General features: G+C 35.8%; 2 protein-coding genes and 1 long non-coding RNA gene across 19 annotated transcripts; 1 reads left to right on the top strand and 2 right to left on the bottom strand.

Annotated features, from left to right (window-relative positions):
- Positions 1–1,338: 1,338 nt before the first annotated feature.
- Positions 1,339–21,190, top strand: CYLD (ubiquitin carboxyl-terminal hydrolase CYLD). 17 transcript variants are annotated; one of them, XM_073968436.1, is made up of 11 exons: positions 1,339–1,550; positions 1,904–2,469; positions 14,279–14,747; positions 17,490–17,757; positions 17,816–18,030; positions 19,238–19,392; positions 19,464–19,682; positions 19,742–19,976; positions 20,292–20,433; positions 20,503–20,699; positions 20,777–21,190. In XM_073968436.1, exons 2-11 carry the CDS (start codon positions 1,954–1,956, stop codon positions 20,968–20,970), a joined length of 2,610 nt encoding a protein of 869 aa, XP_073824537.1. In that variant the 5' UTR covers positions 1,339–1,550; positions 1,904–1,953; the 3' UTR covers positions 20,971–21,190. The 17 variants fall into 17 exon arrangements, with proteins under 17 accessions (XP_073824537.1, XP_073824536.1, XP_073824535.1 ...); XM_073968435.1 differs by having other exon boundaries at positions 14,279–14,867; XM_073968434.1 differs by having other exon boundaries at positions 14,279–14,867; positions 17,364–17,757.
- LOC141394277 (uncharacterized) lies at positions 4,082–7,406 on the bottom strand. The gene is made up of 2 exons (XM_073968451.1): positions 6,941–7,406; positions 4,082–4,143 (listed from the first exon to the last, which is right to left on the bottom strand). Exons 1-2 carry the CDS (start codon positions 7,380–7,382, stop codon positions 4,094–4,096), a joined length of 492 nt encoding a protein of 163 aa, XP_073824552.1. The 5' UTR covers positions 7,383–7,406; the 3' UTR covers positions 4,082–4,093.
- On the bottom strand, positions 7,535–16,112 carry LOC141394279 (uncharacterized). The gene is made up of 3 exons (XR_012410304.1): positions 15,987–16,112; positions 12,517–12,601; positions 7,535–9,830 (listed from the first exon to the last, which is right to left on the bottom strand). It is a non-coding gene; the product is annotated as an uncharacterized lncRNA (long non-coding RNA).
- Positions 21,191–22,671: the final 1,481 nt, after the last annotated feature.

Here is a 22,671-nt window from a genome sequence, read left to right as displayed (position 1 = left end):
TCTCGTAGGTAATTTTTATTACACGTTTAGGATGAAAAGCAATATTTTATGGTAACAAATTTCGAAGTTTCAAATTTCATGAGTAGACCCTATTACGCTTTGAAAACTAAATTTACAAAAAAAGTAAGAATACAGCTGATTGTTACTTCTACCTTATATAAATATGCCTTGCGTATACTTATGTAAGACTGTGTATGTATATAAATAAATTAACAATTTTTCGTATTTGACATCTCACTGCGAACTTTTTTGAAGAGATTCTATTATAAGCAATCATTTTATGTACAGCCAGTTTAATTTTTTTTCTTACAATAAATTGTACGTCTTATTTGTTTATGTTTGTATTTTTTATCTTCATGTAATGTCAAAAATGACAACCTACAAATTCGCCTCTGTCAAGGCGAAATTTTTAATTTTCGCCTCCGTTTTGACAGTAAATGAAGGTGCAGTGTTGTATTTTTGGGGGAATTCGCTTATTGGAAGGCCCAAGGCAAAATTATATAAGGTAAATGCATGAATTACAACAAGTAACAAATTTACAAAAACAACATTGTTGTTATTGAAAATTAATTGTCAAAGAAAATATTGAATAATAGAGTCGTTCCAAAAATTGTTTTAAGAAAAACATAAATACATTTTGAAAATCCTCTAAAATAGAACAAATTGTAATCAAAATGTAAATGTAAAGCATTCAGAACTCTCGTAGGTCATTGTTATTACACGTTTACGATGAAAAGAAGAATTTTATGGTAGCAAATTTTAGAAGTTTCAAATTTAATGAGTAGACCCTATTACATTTTGAAAACTATATTTACAAAAAAGTAAAAATACAGCTGATTGTCACTTCTACCTTGTATAAATATGCCTTGGGATGGCCTTCTATTTGGATCATGAGTTCACACTATCAAACTCACAAACAACCAACAGCTGACGATCCAACAACCATGGGCGTAGCCAGGAGTAGCTAGAGGGGGGCAGTTGCCCCTCCCTAGATCCTTCAAAAATGTTCATTTGTATGTAAAAATATAAATATTTCGAAGAAACATGCATTTGCCCCACTCTAGAACGAAAAAACAAGCATTTGCCCCCCTCTAGATTCAATCCTGGCTACGCCCATGCCAACAACCACAAATTTTTTTGTGGTTGCATGATGAATGGCAAAAATGAACGGATACATTGGCAAGCAACCGATTATTTGAGCACTGACAGTCAAAACTGATCGTGTGTACTCCGCTTTAGATTACTGGACTAGTTCAGTTAAAAGATTCGACCTATTGAACTAGATCGTTCAAATGAACTAAATTGTACAACTCTAATGGTCATGTGTAAATTCGAACTAAATATTCCTATTCTCCGATGCAAAAAACACAAAAAATAATAAACAAATTGCAAGCAATCAGTTTCATTTTTGTTTTTTATCAAATTGTCTAAATCGGGGAAACACAAAAAACATACGGGAACTCGCACTATTGAGAAATTTGCACACAACTAAATATTGTAAATGGAGTGACTAATACGGTTTTCAGATTTCAAGGTGTCAATAAGAACTTGTAAGTATTCAGGGACATTGATATATTTGGCTTGTTTACATTATAATGAACATTGGATCTATCTACTGTGTATTATGAGTAATTTGCATGTGATGCTAGATTTTTAGACTTGCTAGAATTACACGGCAGTAATTTCCTAATTGTACATCACCCCATCACCCTTCAAATTTCTCGATTGTAAATTCTGAAAATTACTATTAACGCATATACATAGTATGTATGTAAAAGTATTAATTGCCTTTGCTTCATACCTTGCACTAGCCGACATCTTTTTTATCCTCGTTTTATTATATTTTGTTATTTGTGGCGTGTATAATTTATTTGTTATTTTATTTTCTCTATTTCCCCTATAGTTAATCCACATATCCCAACCCAATCCTTCCATAAGAGAACATAGACGGAGATGGATGGCTGTACAATTTCGAAATATGCTGTCTTAAATCGGTCGAGTAAGCTACGAATACATTATAGCTCAGATGTACCGCCCGAAAAGGGTGTCGATGAGTGTAGTAGCAATGATGAAATAACAGTTCCCGCCGGAACGTTAATTAAAATTTACCAGTGGAAAGGAGCAGCGTCCGTGGGCAATAAAATTTTTAGTACTGTCCAAGTAGTTGATTTCATTACCAAACTGCCGATATATGAAAACCTTTATGAATGCCTTCAGGCCAATCTAACTGTAGTGTCAGAAAACCTCTGGCCCTATATTATAAGTATCATTGATCCTGATGAACGTTTGCGCTTGATTAAAGACGCAAACCATTGCAAATGGGTTACTTATATAAAGCAAAATGATTTTGTGAGTGTCAAGGGCGATATGTTTTCCAATAACGCTCAACGTTTCGACTGTATTGTTCGGTATATTGGACCAGTACGAGAATTACAGCCTGTGGGATATTTCTTTGCACTGGAATTATTGGTATGAATTTAATTTTTTATTTCTTGCATATTTGTATATGAAAATAATGGACTATAAACCAATCAAACGGTTAGCACTTGTGATTTGTTTGTACCCTATTTGTTTTCCTTTTACATTTTCGTAATTGTTATGTCTGTTCCAGAACTTGCAAAAAGCTACTAATTTTTACTACGATGACTTTATAATATCGAATAAAATAGTAAAAATTGGTAGATTCTTGCAGATCTGGAACATATCAAATTTTTCAATGTTTTGAATATAAATAAGACTTGCTTAAACAGAATTGTTTGTATATAGGCAGGAGGTAATTTCAAAAGGGAACGAGAAAAATTGCCGTCAGGAAAATCGCCGTTTGTAAATTGATACTTATTTACATTAAGCGATTTTACTTATTGTTAATACCAGTTTGTGGAGGTAATTCAAAAGGGAACGAGAAAAATTGCCGTCAGGAAAATCGCCGTTTGTAAATTGATACTTATTTACATTAAGCGATTTTACTTATTGTTAATACCAGTTTGTGGGAGGGAAATTAATCTAGGTTTAAAGCAAAACAATCAAAATTGAAGCAGACTTCGTATTCCCCATATGTCCATATGTACTTTCAAAAAATGTAAAACCAAAGTGAAACCCCAACCCCAATTTATGAATATTTATCAATGCACCTTCCAGGTTGATTTCTGTTTAAATAATCCATATCGTATTTTCAAAGTGTTGGGAACATTTCTTGTCAAAAATTGGGAGCAAGTTGTGAATGTTTTCATTAAACTCAGATCGGGACCAATTTTTACACGTAGGACTCGTCACGCTGGACTTGCGGAAGTCCATACTTCCCGAGATATAGGCCTCTGAAGTTCCGAAAATTCCTTTGTATTTAACTTCGCTATTTTTGAACGGATAATGATAATATGATTACCATGGCAATGCTTACGGAATACGCTATCATATTTAATTAATTTTAATTTGCGTTTTATTTTGTATTAAAAAACCTTGCGACCAAAAAATCTAATTCAATATGCTTCGATTATAAAAGATATTAAAACATTATTTAGCTTATAAAATAAATTTAAGTAAAGATAAATCACTATGTACATTTCATATTACTTCTTAGAAGAGAACTACTCCAAAAATATCTCATATAAGAGACTGTAAAAAAATTATTAAACATTTATTGGGACATAAGTAATAAAATGAAAACGTTTTTTATTATTTATATGTTAAAATGTTTAAGCAGCCTGAAAACATTGCCTTTATTTACTAATTTTTACTTATGCGGAATCTTTGGCTTAGCAATTTAAAAAGATAAAAATACTGTAATACGCAATTTGTACATTTTTACCATTTTCAATATTATTTGTTTTATTCTTTAATGAAATATAGTATTTAAACAAATGTGTAGCTTCATCTTCTTATTACTGTTTTATCTATGAAAAGTTCCAAATAAGCTAAAAAATTTTGTATTGAAAATCTGGTACTATTGACGCACTACCTCCAATGTCTATACTGACTCACTACCTCCATTGTCTATACTGACTCACTACCTCCAATGTCTATACTGACTTAGGTTAGGTTAGGTTAAAGGACGCGTAACCGTCAACGTAATCGACGGTCACTCCACTCGGAGACCTTATGGTCCATTGTGTTCATCCTGGGGGGTGTTATTAGCTGAAGAGATTGCTGAAAGGAGAGAAATAGAATATGATGTTGTAGAAGAAAGGGAGATATTTAGAATAGAATTGAGGCAGAAGTGGGAAGTAAAAGCTTAATTGTTCATCATGGTACTGCCATTTCTTTTTGCTGCAGCCATTTTAGGCTCTTGGCAAAAAGAAGAAGACTTTTTGGTTCGGTTTCACAGAAGGATGAGAGAGACTGGATCGTGTGTTCACCCGTTATCCGTAGTCTTTTGCTCGTGAGCATTGGACAGCGGCACAGTAAATGTTCGATTGTCTCTAATTCCTCCTCATCCTCACAAAGTCTGCAGTAGTCGGCGCCTTCGGTTCTACCCCATTTATAAGTCATTGCTCTGATGTTGCAGTGGCCTGTGATTAGACCAACTGTTAGTCTGAGTTCGATCTTTTTCAATGAAAGTAGAGATGATGTTCTGCGTTTGGAAAGGAGTGGCCAGATTGCTTTGGAAACCCTACAACTAGGTTCGTTTTGCCAAATCTGACTAGCCTTATCCCGATATCCCTGTTCTGACAGCCGCATGAAGTAGCACAAGGGTGGCTTGACCGAGTTTTCGATTATAATATCTTGTGACTCTGATCCGCGGCGTGCCAATTCATCCGCCATTTCATTTCCTACAATATTACAGTGACCTGGGACCCAACACAGTGTTACTGCTGATTTTAGGTCACTTAATACTTTAATACAGTCCAAAACAACTGCAGACTTGATGGAGTAGGACATTAGTGATTTGAGGGCCGCCTGACTATCGACGTATATAGTCACCGGTCCATCGATGTCCTCTTTAATGTTCTTAATTAGTTCTGCAGCTTTTTTGATTGCAAAAATCTCTGCTTGAAAAACGCTACACTCTTTATTCAACTTAAAAGAGAGTTGAAGGTTGAGAATGTCGCTGTATACACCTGCCCCTGTTCCATTTTCCATCTTAGATCCATCGGTATAGACTTCTATACCGTCTAGTGGTGGAGTGTTGTGGGTCCAGGCTTCTCTGCTGGGAATGTGAACAACTATTGGCTCGAAGTTCATTTGTGGTGATATGTAGTCACTTAAATGCTCCTTGCTTGTTGGCACATTCGTTCGGTTGAGAATCGCAGCGTGGCCCTGTTGGGAGCCGCACCACTGGTTGAGCTCCTTGAGACGTAAAGCGCTCTTAGATGCCTGCTCCTCTACAACGAGATCTAACGGAGTAAGATCCAACAGCACGTTAAGGGCTGCCTGTGGAGCGCTCCTAGCAGCACCAGTTATGAGCATTGATGCTGCTCTTTGGACTCTGTTTATTTCATGCAGATATGATTTCTTGCCTAGGGCATTCCACCAAACTAGAGCTCCATAGGTGAGAATTGGGCGTACGACTGTCATAAAAACCCAGTGTATGACTTGTGGTCTCAGTCCCCAACTCTTACCAATGGAGTTCTTGCAAGTGTACAGTGCTATTAGTCCTCTCTTGGCGCGTTCTTCGACATTTCTTTTCCATGATAGCTGATGGTCCAGAATTATGCCGAGATATTTGGCTTCCAAAGAGAGCTCTAAAGTGACACCATTTAGCGTTGGTAGAGTGAATGCATCAATTTTCCTCTTCCTTGTGAAAAGGACCAGCTCTGTTTTAGAGGGATTAACCCCTAGTCCGTTCCGATGGGCCCAACCCGCTAACTTGTTAAGGGCTCCTTGCATAACATCCGATACGGTCTGAGGGAATTTCCCACTTATCATCAAGACAACGTCATCGGCGTAAGCGGTGGTTTTAATGCGAAGTCTGTCAAATTCTTGGAGCATTTCATTGATCACTAGGAGCCAAAGTAATGGAGAAAGTACTCCGGAATGTATGACAAAATCAGACACGCCTTGAAAATACTCTCCAGAGAAGGGATAAGCAACTCAGATGCATTCTGCATCATCGCAGGTATAATGCCATCTGGTCCGGGAGATTTATAGGGTTTAAATGTGTTTAAAGCCCAAGCGATCTTTGGGCGGCTTATGATATCCTCGATGTCACTCCTATCCATCATGGCAGCGTTACGTATTATTGGATCGCTCTGGGGATCGGATACGTCCGCGCAGTTTGGGAAGTGGGTGGTAGCTAGAAGATCGAGGGTCTCTAGATCAGAGTTTGTCCATGTACCGTCTTCACGTTTCATGCTTCCAATGGATTTTGGGTCCTTCGAAAGCATTCGGCGGAATCTGGTAATGTCCTTCTCTGTCTCTATTGCCTCACTAAAGCATACCCATGATTTTCGCTTGGCCTTTTTGATTTCGCTGTTATATTTGTTGAATGCTTCTTTATAAGCATCCCAGTCTGTGTAAAGTTTAGTCTTATTGGCCTTATTGTATAATTTCCTGCTAGTCTTCCTTAGTTTCGCTAGATTTTTGTTCCACCAAACTGGTTGGCATCTCTTACCTGGATAAGTAAGTGGGCAAGAGGCCTCATAGCTGTCCACCAGAATACTTGTCACATGATTTACTGCTTTTTCAACTTCATTGACTGAGGATAAAGTTTTCACTATGCCCAGTTTTGAAGAAGAAAGTTCAGTAAATTTGTGCCAGTTAGTTTTCCGGGGGTTCCTATGCGGGTTTTGATGGATTCCATCTAAAGCGACGTGGAATAGTATTTTCCGATGATCGGAGAAGGAACACTCGTTGGATACTCTCCAATCACATACGATCGATTCATCCTTGTTTATAAGGGTGAGGTCAATGACTTCCTCCCTGTTCCTGTTTTGAAAAGTAGCTTCGTTACCCCTATTACATATTCTGAGATTATATTGTAATATAAAGTCAAATAAGGACTCACCCCTTGCATTCGTGTCGCTGCTACCCCAGTGGAAGTGGTGAGCATTGGCATCACATCCCATAATGATGAGGCTTGTGCTCCCCATTTCTTTTAACAGCAGTTCAACATGCTGACCTGGTGGATCAGGGTGCTCATAGGGCATGTAGATAGATGTGAAGATAGTGACTCGTTTAGAGTGGTCTTCCATCCTAACAGCAGTTATGTCTCCTCCACTGAAATTAGAGAGGAGAAGTAAGTTAAGGTTCTTTTTGCCGACTATACATGTTCTTACCTTATCTCCATTGGAAGCGGCGAAAGTGGTATAGTTTTTGTCATTCAGTCCGGCAACCCTGTTCTTATAAAGATAGGGTTCCTGGATTAGGGCAATGTCAACTTGGTGTTTTGTGAGGGTTAGGAGGAGTTCGGCCGCAGCAGCTTTGCAGTGATGCAGGTTGATCTGCATGATGCAAAGCCGCTGCTGCTTGCGCCTACCTACTGCCTTGGAGCGGTGCGGAATCTGATCCATCCCGAACCAAAATGCAATTTTCCCTCACGTTGTCGTAGATAGCCCTGGCCACTGGCGTCGATTGATACCCTGATAGTCAGGCCCTCCTGGTCTGGGTTTGAACTAATGAGTCTCCAATTGTCGGTTTGGAGATTAGGGTTCTGTTTCTTGAGAATCGTCAGGATGCGTGCTGGGTCCACTAAGGGCGGTGGCACCCATGCTGACATGATTCTACCACAGGGGATCTCGTCCACTGACACTGCCGCGAGCTCGCAACCCTCCCAAAGACTGCCAAGGCCATTCACTGTGGAGACAAGAAAGTTTAACGATTCCTTGTTTTCGCAGCTTATAACCTTAACACCTTTGTAGAGAGTGGCACTCCCGAATTGTGTGTTGGTGCTATCCCCATCTCCCGAGAAGATTATATCTCTCAGGCGTTCTTCGAATAGTCTCCATCGGCTTTCTCTAATTTGCCCTTCGGGGGCAGCCCTGTCTATGACTGCTACGCGAAGGCTGTCCGGAGTCAAGGTACGGGATGAGGTTGAATTTGCGATCTTCCCACCATGCTTCGAACCTTTAAAGGGCACTTTGTGGCTGGGACCAGCTTTTTCGGCTGCCCCGGCGATTGTGTTCTCCTTAGGCTTCGATTTCGAGTGATGGACAGATGAAGTAGAGGGTTCGTCTATACTGACTTACTACCTCCAATGTCTATACTGACTTACTACCTCCAATGTCTATACTGACTCACTACCTCCAATGTGAACACATGGTTCCTAAGGAACTACTGACTTACTATTGACATACTAGTTCCATTGTCAGTACTGACTTTCGAATGACACGTTCATACAAAATGTCTATAGGAAATTACATTAGTTGTCTACAGTTTGTCAGTAGTACTGTTGACAATGTCAGTAGTAAGTCAGTATAGATTTACTATTGACATTTCCTACAGGGTAGGATTCAATAAAAAACATTTCAATAGCCACTACTCTTAGAAATATCTCTTTTTTATAAGATAAATAAGATTTGAAATATATTAGCTTTTAATTACGAAATTCGGAAAGTAGCTAATAGCGAAACGACCAAGGCGTTACATTAAAAATGTTAAGGTGACTGGGTAGCGCAATGAATAAACGACAAACTCTAACTAGGAATGATCTGTCCATATGCAGGTCTATATTTATATTTGTACTTATAGAAGAGCGAGAAGTGCATGCCAATATATATTTATTTATATATTTTATTAAAAATAGCCGGCCTTCGGCCGGGGATTTAAGACTTTCACCTACGGCAGGTGCAAATCTCGGGAACGGGAACACAATTTTCTTTAAAATCATAAATTTTTCGAATTAATTATCTTTCGAGTTGAGCTGTTATGACCTAAGAGGTACACACTTCTGTGAATCGTTATTTTGGTAATTATTAAATCTATGCGATTTTGTATTTGACCAGAAGATGCTGTAGCATCACTTTTGGGTGAATATGAACAATCTCGGTTAATGTTTTGGTATAGCCCCTTCATTGCAGTACCTATTGATTTTCGGTATTTTCATGACTAAAGCCACATTTTCATACTAAATTAGTTGTAATTTTATATTTAGGGTTCCTAGTGGTCACAAAACTTGTCCACCAAAAATTGCGGGCCTGGGTCCACGTTTGGGTATAGGCCCCATATAACGGAACCTCCCGATTTTTTATATTTTGAGAATTTAAGCTAAATTTTCCGGAAATGAATTATTTCGCCTAAACAAATTAATTAATAAACATCCTCTATGCTTGCAAGATGTGCGTGCGTCATCAAGTATAAAGGATACTCAACGAAATATTTATTTCAATAGCTTTTATTGTACCGCATTGGGGGGTGCTTTAGTTTTGTCCGCTTATATTTGCGATCTAAAATGTTGTTTTGAATTTTAACTTTTGTTAATTAAATTCTGAATTCCTTATGTTTGTATTTTCCAATAATAAGGATATAAAAAAATAAGAAGAAAAATACAAAACAAATTTACAAGTTCGTTTTCTTAAAAAATTACTATTTTAAAAAAATTTAATGAGGAGGTGCTTTAGTTTTGGCCGACACTGTACATATTCTAAAGGTTTTAGATTTCGATTTTCTGTATATATGAAATACCCTTACCGTGCGTTTATACGCAGTTGAGTTCATGTATTAATTGCCAAAAACCCAAAACTTGCCTGTGTGACGTAGGCGTCCCGACAACACAAAACAGATGTAAAGTTATGAATGAAAATCATCGATTTCTTTTTGTTATTGTTCATCTTCTGTTGTTTTCAAAACATTTCAATTATTGTCTCACTTATTTTTACAAAAATGTTCAAAATTTGTCACCCCTACTGTCTGCGAAAAATGATTTGTCACCCCTACTGTCTGCGAAAAATGATGGACAGCTGGAAGACAAATGATGTATGTGTTAGTAAATCAGGGTTGTATTTTAAGGCAAATTGTCTTGTGTAAACGCCTAGTTATTTTGATTTTTACAATTTACAGTCCGAATACTTTGATTTCAGAAAAACGCAGACGGAGGGTCGCACAGTGTGGACAAAAATCGAAAAATGTGATGTTAACTTTTATATATGTTTACGTTTCTTTCTTACAGTAAACACATCAGTTACGACGATTCTGAAAGAATTTTGTCGATATGTGCATCCATAACCAAGTTATAGCTCCTTAAATATGAAAAAAAGTTTTGGATGAAGATTTGATGGGTGGGCTATAAATATAAAATTTTAGTACAATAAGCTGACATCAACTGGACATGGGCAAAGTACAGTTATCAAGAATTAAAAATTTAAATTTGATAAAAAGAAATATAAATTCATAATATTTCGCAGAGTATATCTTTTGATTGCCACCTTGGCTCTTGATTTCTGTTAATTGGCCATCTCTTCCGAAGCGAAATGTGTAAAAACATTCTACCCATCCCTGCAACCTTCTGAGATATATCGGTTCAGATTTGGATATAGCCCACATATATATCTTTTCCCGATTTTGCCACAAATCGTTCAATTTTGATCGAATAGCCTTCAAATTTAATATGTGTTGGTTCCTTAGGGCCCTGAGAAGCCAAACAAAAAACTGTTAAGATTTGGATGTAGTCCCCATATACAGTTGCGTTCAAAATAATAGGAGTGCCCATACGCAAAAGAGAATGGTCCAAAAAACATGGTAAAGCTTCTCCATTTTGGCCTATTTTGTATATGTTTAACATTGTATTTTGTATTTGTTTAACATTGTGGCAATTTGTTTTAAATTATTTACCGTTTACTCCAACATTATAAATCGTCTTCAAATTTTTTGTTCAAAAAATAGGAGTGTGGAAGAAAAAGGACAATAAAAATATTTTCAGTTGAATTTACAATATTTTAGTTGATAGTACTAAATTCAATAGATTTGAAGTTTGTTTGAAAACAAAAGTCCTTTGGTAATATCCAAAAACAGGCTATTGTTCTTGTGACGACTTTTCTCATAAATTAAGCACTTATTGGGTAATTCAGTGGATTTTATAAACTAAGCCTTTATTGATTAGATTTGTTTAACACTCTGGCTGTTACCTCAAACAAAACATAATGATTGGTATCCCATAAATTAGTGTATTTTGATCCATGAGCCGAGTTTCAGCCAGTTTGCATTAATCCTTTATGAAAGTATCGGCCAAAAAAGCGCATCTATAAGGCAATTATTTCTCGATCAAATAATATTATGAGGTCCTCACGATGTTAACTTTGTGTATACAATCAATTTCACTTCTAATCAAAATTGTTTTAAAGCGTTAACGGTTGAAACGTGTTTTTACACCATTTTGTACTACTACCGTACTATATTTTTCGGCATAAACTAAAGTTTTTTTGTTCAAAAATACTTAATTTACCCATAGAAAACTGTGTTTTATATGATCCAAAATCTAGTAAACATATTCGTGGGGCAACTTAAAAGTATTTCCTTAGAATTAGCTTTTTAACAAAGAGTGTAGAAAAATTGCTCATATCTGCCAATCATCCAATTTTTCAAATATAAACAAAATAATTGTTCTGCGTGGAGTTAAGATATTGAGATCCTCAAAACATTATTTGGTCAAGTAATTATTGCCTTATAAATACGCATTTTTGGTCGATCCTTACATAAAGGTTTAATGGAAACCGGCTAAAGCTTAGCTCAAGGATAAGCAAGAATAAAAATACACCAATTTATGGGGTACCAATCATTATGCATTGTTCGAGGTAACAGCTAGAGTGTTAAACAACTCTAATCAATAATGGTTTTGTTTATAAAATCCATCGAATTTCCCAATAAGTGCTCAAATCATGGAAAAGTAAGACAATAGCCTGTTTGTGGCCACATCCAAACGACTTTTGTTTTCAAACAGCCTTCAAAGCTATTGGATTCACTACTAAAAACTAAAATATTGACAAATTTGGCCCTAAACTCAAATAAAAATATTTGTATTGTGCATTTTCTTCCACACTCCTGTTTCTGTTAATGAATTAACAGTTGGGAGGGTATGGGCACTCCTATTATTTTGAACACAGCTGTTATCTTTTCCCGATTTTGCTATAACGCGGTCAATTTTAAACAAATAGCCATTAAATTTAATATGTGATATGTTCTTAGACCCCTGAGTAGTTTCACCGATTTCTATCCCCGATTTTGCTATAATTCGCTCAATTTGTGATGAATATCCCTGCAATTTAACATGGGATGTTTCTTCGGGCCCCTGTTCAGTTTTACCGTTGACCTAGGTTGATGAATTTTTGCAAAAGAACTTGTGAGGACACAGTTTTAAATATATATCGGTTCAGGTTTGATTATAGCTTCCAAATATAATTTCGCCCCATGTCACTCGATTACGAATAATTACGTCACATTTTCCTAATTTAATATTGTATATTTCATACATTGCGTGTTCAGTTCATCGAATACATAAAATCGGCGAAAATAATTGATCGACCCTCAGTCTCTGTTTTTTCTGAAATCAAAGTATTCGGACTGTAAATTATAAAAATCAAAATATTTTTAACTAGGCGTTTACTAAATTCAAAAATGTCATTTTGAGTAAAAACGCGTTTCAATTTGCACCTCCACACACAAAACACAATGGGTTCTTTGAACGGTCAATTTTGCTCCCTTCCAAGCGAATTTTTTGCGGCATACTCTATACTACCTGTAATTAAAAATAAGACGATATTTTTTGTTATTTTTAATTGACAAGTACCCAGAAAAAATCATAACTAAATAATGAGTTCTAATAGTAATTTTTGGTAGTCGTAACCATGGTACAATAAGAAAGGTAGATGCCTCAGCCCAGCTGATCGAATCTAAAACGTCAAAAAACTATGAATTCGCAATGAAAAATCAAAACAAAAAACCATATGATTCGGTAAGTAAGAGATAGCATGTATACACTTTATAGACAAACACAAGCGATAAAAAGAGACAACAAGAGTCCATTTGGCGAAAATTTTGACAGTTTACATTACAAAAAAAGTTGCTTTGTTGTAGCAATTCGCCGATGCATCTACCTTTCTTATTGTACCATGGTCGTAACTAATTACAAACCCCCCTACTAACCCATTATTTTAACAAGGGCGTGTCGCACTGAATTACGATTTATTCCATGAGCCACTGGAATAACCAGTTATTCTGTGGCCAATAGAAGTTAAAAAATAAGCTAAAAAGTTCTATTTTGAGAACAGTTGAGGTGGAATTTGTTTTCAATTTCAACCCACTTCATATTTTTATTTTATGTTATTTTATTTTATTTCGCTCTCTGCTGGATTTGATCACGCGAACTTCTTAATGTAGCCGAACACATCACACACTCGGCCACCCGTACCAAAATTAAGGGTTGTTTAAAGGCAAACATGTGCACCACCATGTGTTCTTTATTTTGTCAATAAAAAGCTCACGTGCCGACCGTGAGCGTTGAACACACAACCAAAAGATTTGTAGTCGGACAAACAAGCTCCATGCCACCGTACCCATAACTTAGAAAGGAGTAATATAAGTAGTTATGTTTGTTTACATTACGTTGTAATGGTTTAGACAATGACTAACGAATCTGAATTTTTGCTGGCTAGAGGTACCCCTAAGAAAAATAACTCTTGTGTCAGACACTGAAAATAACACACGAAAATGTTCTAGCTTTTAGAAGAGAGCGGAGGTGAAGGCGCTCCTTTTCTCCCTTCTTACCCATAAACTCAAAATATTTTCATGAAAATTTTCATAGTCTGGCACAAGACCGAGTCCGAACGGCGTGTCTTAAGACACCACTTGTCGAGAAGTTTTACATAGCTGAAATACTCTGGAAATGTCGCCAACATTACGAGGGGTATTTTGCCACCGTTGAAAATTATTGATGTTACCTGGCCGGGGAATCGATCCCACGACCTTCAGCGTGCAAGGCGGGTGTGCACACCATTGCACCACGGTGGCACCCTAAGTTATTCTTTATAAATTGTGCATATCCTACTACAAAAAGAGGGTAGACAGTTCGAGTCTCAATGTCGGCAAATGGGAAAAGCGATGTTGATGTTGCAGGGGTAAGGCACGAAAAGCTGTAGTCTAGGATTTCTCCACAAATCTTCCTTTCCTCTTTCTTTTTGCGGATAAGCTTCGCCTAAGGATTCCTTTTGGGTGAAGAAATAATATTACAATTTCTTCAACAAAGATTAGATGCCTATTCTTTGCTCAAATAGAAGTCTCACAAGAGAACCCTTCTCATTGCGAATTTCTTTGAAAATCCTTTAAAATCGAAAGACATTTAATGTACCATTGTACCGACTTCTATTACATTGAATTTTATTTGTGTTTTCAACGAGTTGTTCTTTTTTCCTTCCAGCATTTAGACAGTGGACCCTCTCCTCAAGCTGAAAAAATTCCATTTTGTTCTACTTATATACAATGTGAACCAAGACTGGCTATATTTGCAACGGCCAATTGGATCTCGCCCATACCCAAAGAAATACAAAAGAAATTTTCAACGAAAGAATTTATTACCGAAAAAATTGAGAAACTAATATCGGCAATTGGACCAAGTAGTGCACTGACTGGCAGCGTTAGCAGTCGCAGTACATCGCCAAAGACGGAAAAGAAGGCAAAAAACAAAAATAAGGAAGCGTCAGCCACATTCTATGAGACTTTGAGTGATACCACAAATTCCACAGGAAAAGAAATGGATACGAAGAATGAAATTTCAAATATTCAACCAGCTGACAATGAAGAATTTAAACAGACCGTGGAAAATTATGAAAGAAGCTTGGAGCGTCGCAGTACCAATACTGTGCAAACCCAAACACAACCACAGTCAGGTATACTCAAAAATAAACGTTTTAAAGATCAAACAAAGCCGTCATCTGTATTGAATTTGGGCGATCGCGACATTGTGGTCATCGACAACACTGATATTGATGAATCTACACGCAATGAAGGTGAAGTAATAGTTTTGGACAAAACACGTCAAGAAGTTGATCTTGTTGAGTTGTTAGGTAGTGATTGGCCAAAAACAGCCGGCGATGCCGCTGCAATACTAAATAAACAAAAATTGCAAAATTCCACCCTAACACGACAGTCATCTGTAGGCGGTGGAGGAGGTAGTAATGGCGCAAATAACACTGGCACTCAAAAACATAATCGCAATAAGTCATCAAATCCATTATCTCACATAGGTGGTGGTAATACCAAAAAAATAAACGATTTCGTGGCCTCATCGAACAAGAATAATGATAGGAAATCTCAAAGTAAGTATATCAGTGCTTTCAGAACAAAAATAAGAAATAGGGGCAATATTTAGGATATATTAGTTGGTGGCCCAACCTTAATTCTAAATTTGGATGATTGCAGGGTTTTGTCAAAATTATTTTTAAATTTAATTAACTTTAAAAAGTATGGTAGTGTTTGTTTACGTGTAGGCAACGATCATCGTAGAGTACCATGAATTGATTACCGGCAATTTACACTACAATCATTATTGGGTACACGAACACAAACGCTAAAATATGTTTAGTGTTCTTGTACAGGAACGATGGTATATCGGCATCGTACCTTCTTTTTCTTTTCAAACACTGCCCATAATTGTTATTATAGCCGAATATTTTTCGGAAGTTAGTCGACCAATATCAATCTGTCTCTATGACTTAACAATATCAACAATATTTCCAGGTTATATTTAAATCTTTTATAGAATTCCACTAATATTCTACTTTGTTTCTTGCATCAAGGGTTTCTTCATTTTGGTAAATTACAACCAAATGCTCTGTTCTAGAACCTGCAAGAAAATACTATTTTTTGACAAATTTATAAAGGAAAAAACTTTCCAATGATATCACACTCTTGCAAGATAGAATGAAAATTCATTTTTTATTTTTCAATTATCTGTAATAAAAGGACACATATAAAGAAGTTTTTTTTTTTTTTCAAGTAGCTAAGAATAGTAATTTTTTCGATTTGATCGTGATTTGAATGTTTTTTCGTTACTCCTTACACCGACTTAAAATGCATAAAGAATATGTAGCTCTCTGTAAGACGCATAACTCTTACTTATTATTTACCATTTGTCAGATAAACAAGTTTCAAATCATGTTTCACACTTTTTACATGTTCTGCAACCATTCGAACAAAAACGATTTGTTCATGGGAGACCATTGTGTAAAGATATTCATGTTTCTATTTTTATTTAAACTTCAGACATTTTGAAATGTATTTTTACATAGAACATTTTAAATTATTTGATATGAAACGCTGCTGGTTTGTCTACTAACTGTGTTCATAGTTGTCCAAATTTTTCCCAGCAGTCTTCCGCAGATCAAATAAACAAACAAGAGAAAATAAAAGTTTCTATGAGAGTGGTGAGAGTGACGCAACCAAAGTTGTTGCGAGAAAAATAATTTGATTTATTTATAGAATCCCTTGTATTTTGGGAAGCGTGTTCTAGTGATGTTGAAGCAGTCAAAAGAACGCCCGTAATTTTTATTTGGTATCCGCATTTTATACGGAAAGTAGCATTGAGATTTAAAACAGAATAGAATGCAAATTTCAGACAAACGGCAAACAAAGCATTTACGCCAAGTTCTCTGTATGGCATGACGCTAATGACCTGTTTCACAATATCGATTCGATTTCAAATTCGTTGTTACCAGACTTATTTACTTTTTTACAGTGTTTTATTTAACTTGCTTTTTTGAAAAATAATTGATTCATTTTTGTTTTCAATCAAACAAAATTTCTACAATAACAGGAATTTTGTAGTAATTCGAATTGTGTTTGAGAAACTGGCCATAACTGTGCAAAATATGCAATTCAAGTACCTGTATAATCTGCTTAAGTTCTTTGTTGGCGGTAAGCTCTAATAGGAAGCTACAAAAATCGATTTTTCGATGAACCGGTTATCCATTTTTTGCGTCTACATACACGATCCGTTCACTGAGAGATATATTTTACTCTCGTGAGATAAATGTGCGGTGTATTGTTCTTGCGTATACCTATTCCCTTTGATGTGACATTTCGCGTTTTAGTTATTTGTTTGGATTGCAACGATTTTCACGTCTGGTCGCTTCGTGTATGTCGGTTTCTATAATCAGTCGAATATAAATATTGTATTTTTTATAATTCTATATGTATTTATTCACATAAAACGCGGAAGTTTTTACGTTAAGGAAATGGAAATAGGTCGTGCATCAACTGCCACACCCAGTGAGGCTTCACTGTATCACAACATACCATTGACTGTTTTAGAGTTTTTCACCACATCTCCAATCGGAAGTCCCATCGAATATGGATCATACATGTCAGGTTATACATAATACACACATACTTAAATACATTTGTATAAGAAACATTCATACATATCTCTGTCTGTTTTGGTTTTTGCGTCATTGGTTTACATTCCACTTTTGTGTTTCCTCCTCCTGTGTCTTACACTTATTCAGAATCACACAAGAAAACAAAACGTGGTCGTAATTGTCCATCACCACAGATCCTTTATGAGAATAATGTTACAACAGAAAAACAACCATTATATGCTAATACTCCCACTGATGATATGATCGATACAGATGCATATGAATCGCCAGCTTTATTGCCAACTGTACTGGATGGAAATTTTTCGGAAAGCTCGCCGCTGCCAGAAATTCCCGGTACTGGCCTCGGCGTTGGATCGATGGTGGAAGTAAGCTTGCCTAATGTAAGCGGTCACTTGTATGGTGTAATTCGTTGGATTGGTGTTCCTCCGGGAGTTAAATCGATTATGGTCGGCATTGAACTAGAAGATGACTATATTGATAAGCAGCTTTTAACAACGGATGGCGGTTTTAATGGTATATCGTAAGTTGGCACAATTGTACACCATCAACAAATTCTAATGTCTTTTTTCCTTTTTTAGACTCTTTAAGTGCCCGGTCGGTCGTGGTTTGTTTGTGGAATCGGATCAGTGTTCCAGCGACAGGCGTTTCACGGCTGAAGATGGAGCCATCGGTAATGATGTTAGCGTTATTAATAACAATTACAAGTCGAAGCAACAGAATAACATACCAGACGAACCACAAACATTTGGCCATATGGACTGTCCAATTGTTCCAGGAGCTATTGCACCTATAAGTAAGTTTTGCCATTCCGTTTGAATTCATTTACTCAAAGAGTGTCACATCTCAAAAAATCATGTTTCGATAAAAACGCATTATAAGTTGTTGCTTGAAATTTAGCTTCCTAACTCAAAAACATTATTACACAAAAAATAAAATAACCACTTGGACCATATATTGTAATTAGCTAGCCAGATATCAGTGCTAAAATTTCTGTTCGAGATCAAGTATGATTTGAAGTGTATTAGTGCTTAATGAACATAAAGAAGTTTTTTGTTGATTTATGCCAAACTCCTAGAAAATAAGCTGTAAATCGTTGAGTTTTTTGAGTTATGCCACTCTTTGAGTAAATCAGCGATATGTATATTATTGATCAGCATGTTATTCTACATTGCTATTATCATGCCCGTCCTTCCGTATGTAAAAATCAATCTACCGTCCGACCAAATTCAAGTTGGTCGATAACATTTAGGTCAAATGTATTGTAGGTCCGATTGATGTGTTTTTTAGGTATACCCCCCCATACAAAGTGACACGTCGACGATTTAAGGAATTTTGACGGTATTAGTCCCATTTAGCCACCGAAATGTTTGTAATTTGGTATTTTGTGTTTTCAGAGGCAAAAATACATTTCTACCAAAAATTATTTACATAAGTCCACGCTTTGGTATAGCCCCCAAATAACGGTACCAACTGGTTTCAAGTATTTTCGCGTTTTTATCTACATTTTCGGTCTAAATTGCCTGTAATTTGGCATTTTCTCCACTAAAATTATGGGCATATGCCCACGTTTTGATAAAGTCCCCTATAAGAACGGTATTTTCCCGAAATGGTACTGGCTGAAATCTGATTCCAATATAATTTATAGTGGAGGGTATAAAAGGTTCGGCCCGGCCGAACTTGATACCATTTTCAATAGTTTTTTCAAGTAGATAAATAATCCTTTTAATATTCCGGTAAACATTTGAAAGAAACGTCGAACACTTTTGCTTGGGATATCGCCACATGTATTCATCAGTTCCCTTATTCTTATATAGTAAGAAACTCAGTGTAGATGATCAGCAACATGAAGCAACAAAATGTTATGAGATTAAATAAGAAGTCATTGTTATAGCCTTGTCTATGATACATGTATATATGAATATGAAAAAATTAATATATAGAAATAGTATTACTTATATAATTCGAAATGCTAGTAATAATAAGCAATAATTTACTTGCAGAATGTTTCAGCTTAAACGATTTAGAAGACTTGTGCGGTAAATTTAAGGGCATTCAGGGACATCATAATTCGTGCTATTTGGACGTCACATTATTTTCCATGTTTGCATTTACCCCTGTGTTTGATGCTGTTCTATATAGACCGCCTGACAAAGAGGTATGTAGAAATACCCCACTGTTTTGTTTGATATATGTGTGTATGTTACATGTGGCTTATTATATTTCTAGGACATAAGCCATTATACGGAAGTCCAAACTGTTTTAAGAGAGGAAGTTGTTAATCCTTTGCGCAAAAATAAGTTTGTACGTGCTGATCGGGTTATGAAGTTACGACAACTTCTGGATAAACTTAGTTCTGTAAGTGGACTGACGAGCGAAGAAAAAGATCCAGAAGAATTCTTGAATTGTTTGTTGGCACAGATCTTAAGAGCCGACCCGTTCTTAAAAGTAAATTGGGAAATTTGAATGTTGATGTGGAACATATACTAATGTCTATCTTTATGTAGTTGAATTCTGGTCAGGATGCCTACTACTATCAACTGTTTGTGGAGAAGGATGATCGTTTATCATTTCCCAGTGTACAGCAGTTATTTGAACAGAGTTTTTATACTTCCGATATAAAATTAAAGGAAGTACCATCTTGTCTTATAATCCAGATGCCAAGATTTGGGAAAAACTATAAAATGTATCCACGCATTTTACCATCACAAGTATTGGATGTAACAGATATTATCGAAGATTGTAAGTATATACATTAGGGTGATAAAAAAAAACAAAATTTCTTTTTTTGGATTTCCTACCCCTAAATGTTGTCCATTTGATCCAAAAACCTTAAATATGAAATTTTATGGCGATCGGTTAACCCGTGCCAACCTAGCGATCATTGTTTCCATAGTAATTTGTATGAGACCAAAGGCGCATTTTCACCAACATTTTCTAAATGCCACAATTATTGTCCGATCGATGAAAAACTGTATTGTGATTAAAAAACGATCTCTACAAATAATTTTTGAACATCGGATTTATATAAACAAAATTTCATCTCGACCGTTTCAGCTCCTAGGCAATGTTCTGTTTGCGGTAAATTAGCTGAATTCGAATGTCGTGACTGCTTCGGTATCTTACAGAGCGGAGTCGGTCTAGAAAGTACTTCATTTTGCCCAAAGTGCCTTGAGACTGTTCATATGCATGTTAAAAGGTACGCTTTACGACAGTTAATGCTTCTATATCAATTTGTAAAAACGTTTTTTGTTTTTGTTTACAACAGGAGAAAACACAAACATCGTAAATTATCAGTGCCTCAAGATTTTCGAGTAATGGCTGATCACATGACAGTACCGCGCCTGTATATGGAATTATTTGCCGTTGTTTGTATTGAAACATCACATTACGTGACCTTCGTAAAGGCAGGTTCAGGACCCGATGCTCCATGGTGCTTCTTCGATTCAATGGCTGATAGAAAAGGTAAAAACAAAAATTTGCATACAAGGGGTTTGCCTAAGTTCTATATTTTTTATATTGACAATTGTTGATTTCTACAGGGGAACAGAACGGATACAATATACCAGAAATGATAACAGTGCCTGATTTGCCACAATGGCTTTCCGAAGAAGGAGCTCGCATGGTTAATGAGACATCTTCCAATGATAAAATGCTCCCCGAACATGCCAAGCGACTGTTTTGCGATGCCTATATGTGCATGTACCAGAGTACCGATGTTATGATGTATCGCTAATTTGCTATTTGTTTCTTTTTTATTACTTTTTTTTTTGTTGACAACTGTAGTTATTTTGTCTATAAGTCTTACAAGTATGATGCAATTGCATTATTTAAATTGAAACAAATTGTATTTGTTTTTAAAAAATATTATAGCTTTCTGTATAAACATACAATGAAATACATACTAATAAATAAGATGTGCTTCTTCTTTAAAAGAAGTCATGTATGGAATACAATCACCTCTATTGTGCTCTACTACTATAAATAGTCTATTAAGGACATTAACAGAACAAGGAATTGAACCAGTGGTCTATGTCGACGATTTTATAACACTCTGAGGGAAAAGAACCCAAATTTGCTTGCAATAGGCCGAAACGACGCTAAAAATAGCTTTAAGTTAATTCGGAAAACGGAATTATGTCTATTCACAAGAATATCTGCCGGGATAGAGAAGAACCCCTGTTCCGTTTCCCAGACAATTGACGGAAGGAAAATTGCCTAACTGCTATACCTAATAACCCAACATACCAAATAAAAATAAAAAGTAATAGGACTTGAGAATAATATTATAAAAATAGAAAATTCACAATCAATTTTTAACAATGCTTGGAAAACTATTACATGCACAAACTTTTCTTGTGTCTGCCTGAAAAGTATTTTGTTAATTGACATTTGTTGATAAATTAGTTTTTGTAGAAACTTTTTTTGTGATCTTTTAGTTTTTATGTAATTAAATGTACATATATCCGCGTTGTGTTAACAAATAAATAACCGTGTTGTGCTAAAATATAATTGCAATGCCAAAAAATATAAAAAGTGTTGAAAGACAAAAAAGTCAATGAAGAAGTTCGGTTGAATTCTTAAAAACCAAAAAATTACGAATCCGAAGAAGTTTTCAGGATTGGTGACATAAATAGCGGTTGTGATGAAAGTAGAAGTGAATGCGAACAAAGTGAAAGTGATGAAAATTTGAATAATTCATTCATACATATGTTCCCATACACATCCTCTAATAGACACGGGAGATTTATCTCATATCAATCAGTGCACGCCGCTTCATATTGACTTAATTATACGGGACCAACTTGTTATCGCTGAATCCGAACGGAGTGTTTTACGACACCACTTGTATAAAAATTTTTCATGGTTGATCAGGAAATGTCGTCTACATTACCTGAGGGATATTTTGCCACCGTTGGAGAGTATGATGTTTTTGCCCGACCTGAGAATCGAAACCGTGCATACAGAGTGCAAGGCGCACAACTATTGCACAAGAACGGCTATATAAAGTAAGTTCAATTTACAAAATTAACTGAAAAAATTATCACTAAATTTCTACTTTTCATAGATGCCGCAACTCCAACGACACATTCATTCAAGACGGTTCGCGAAAAATCGTATAAAGATGCGAAACAATTATAAAACCAAAAAAACGTAACTGTAAATATAATTATTTTAATTATATTATAGAGTAAAAACTTAAATCACTAATCAATTTAATTTAAATTAAAAAATAACAATGATAAAATACACTACACACTTTGTTAATTTATAACTAAATCTCAAAATATGAACTGAATTTATAAAATTTTAATAAAAAATTAAAAAAATATATGTAAGCTTGTTTTACTATTACAAGGGTAAGCTTAAGATAATATTAATTGCATAAGCTTGTTCTACAATTACAAGGGTAAGCTTATAAACAAGGGTTCCGTTT

Source organism: Musca autumnalis, unplaced genomic scaffold (genome assembly GCF_047663935.1).
Source record: "Musca autumnalis isolate F117 unplaced genomic scaffold, ASM4766393v1 scaffold_2, whole genome shotgun sequence".
NCBI lineage: Eukaryota > Metazoa > Arthropoda > Insecta > Diptera > Muscidae > Musca > Musca autumnalis.
This window is presented reverse-complemented; position numbering and strand designations above follow the sequence as displayed.

Excerpts from the sequence above, each read along its gene's own strand:
- CYLD (XM_073968431.1), top strand. The coding sequence starts at position 1,954 with ATGGATGGCTGTACAATTTCGAAATATGCTGTCTTAAATCGGTCGAGT. Across the intron at positions 17,758-17,815 it reads GGCGGTTTTAATGGTATATC|ACTCTTTAAGTGCCCGGTCG; the intron begins GTAAGTTGGCAC and ends TTCCTTTTTTAG. Across the intron at positions 20,434-20,502 it reads GTTCATATGCATGTTAAAAG|GAGAAAACACAAACATCGTA; the intron begins GTACGCTTTACG and ends TGTTTACAACAG.
- LOC141394277 (XM_073968451.1), bottom strand. The coding sequence starts at position 7,382 with ATGCAGATCAACCTGCATCACTGCAAAGCTGCTGCGGCCGAACTCCTC. Across the intron at positions 4,144-6,940 it reads CAGCGACACGAATGCAAGGG|CAATCTCTTCAGCTAATAAC; the intron begins GTGAGTCCTTAT and ends CTCTCCTTTCAG.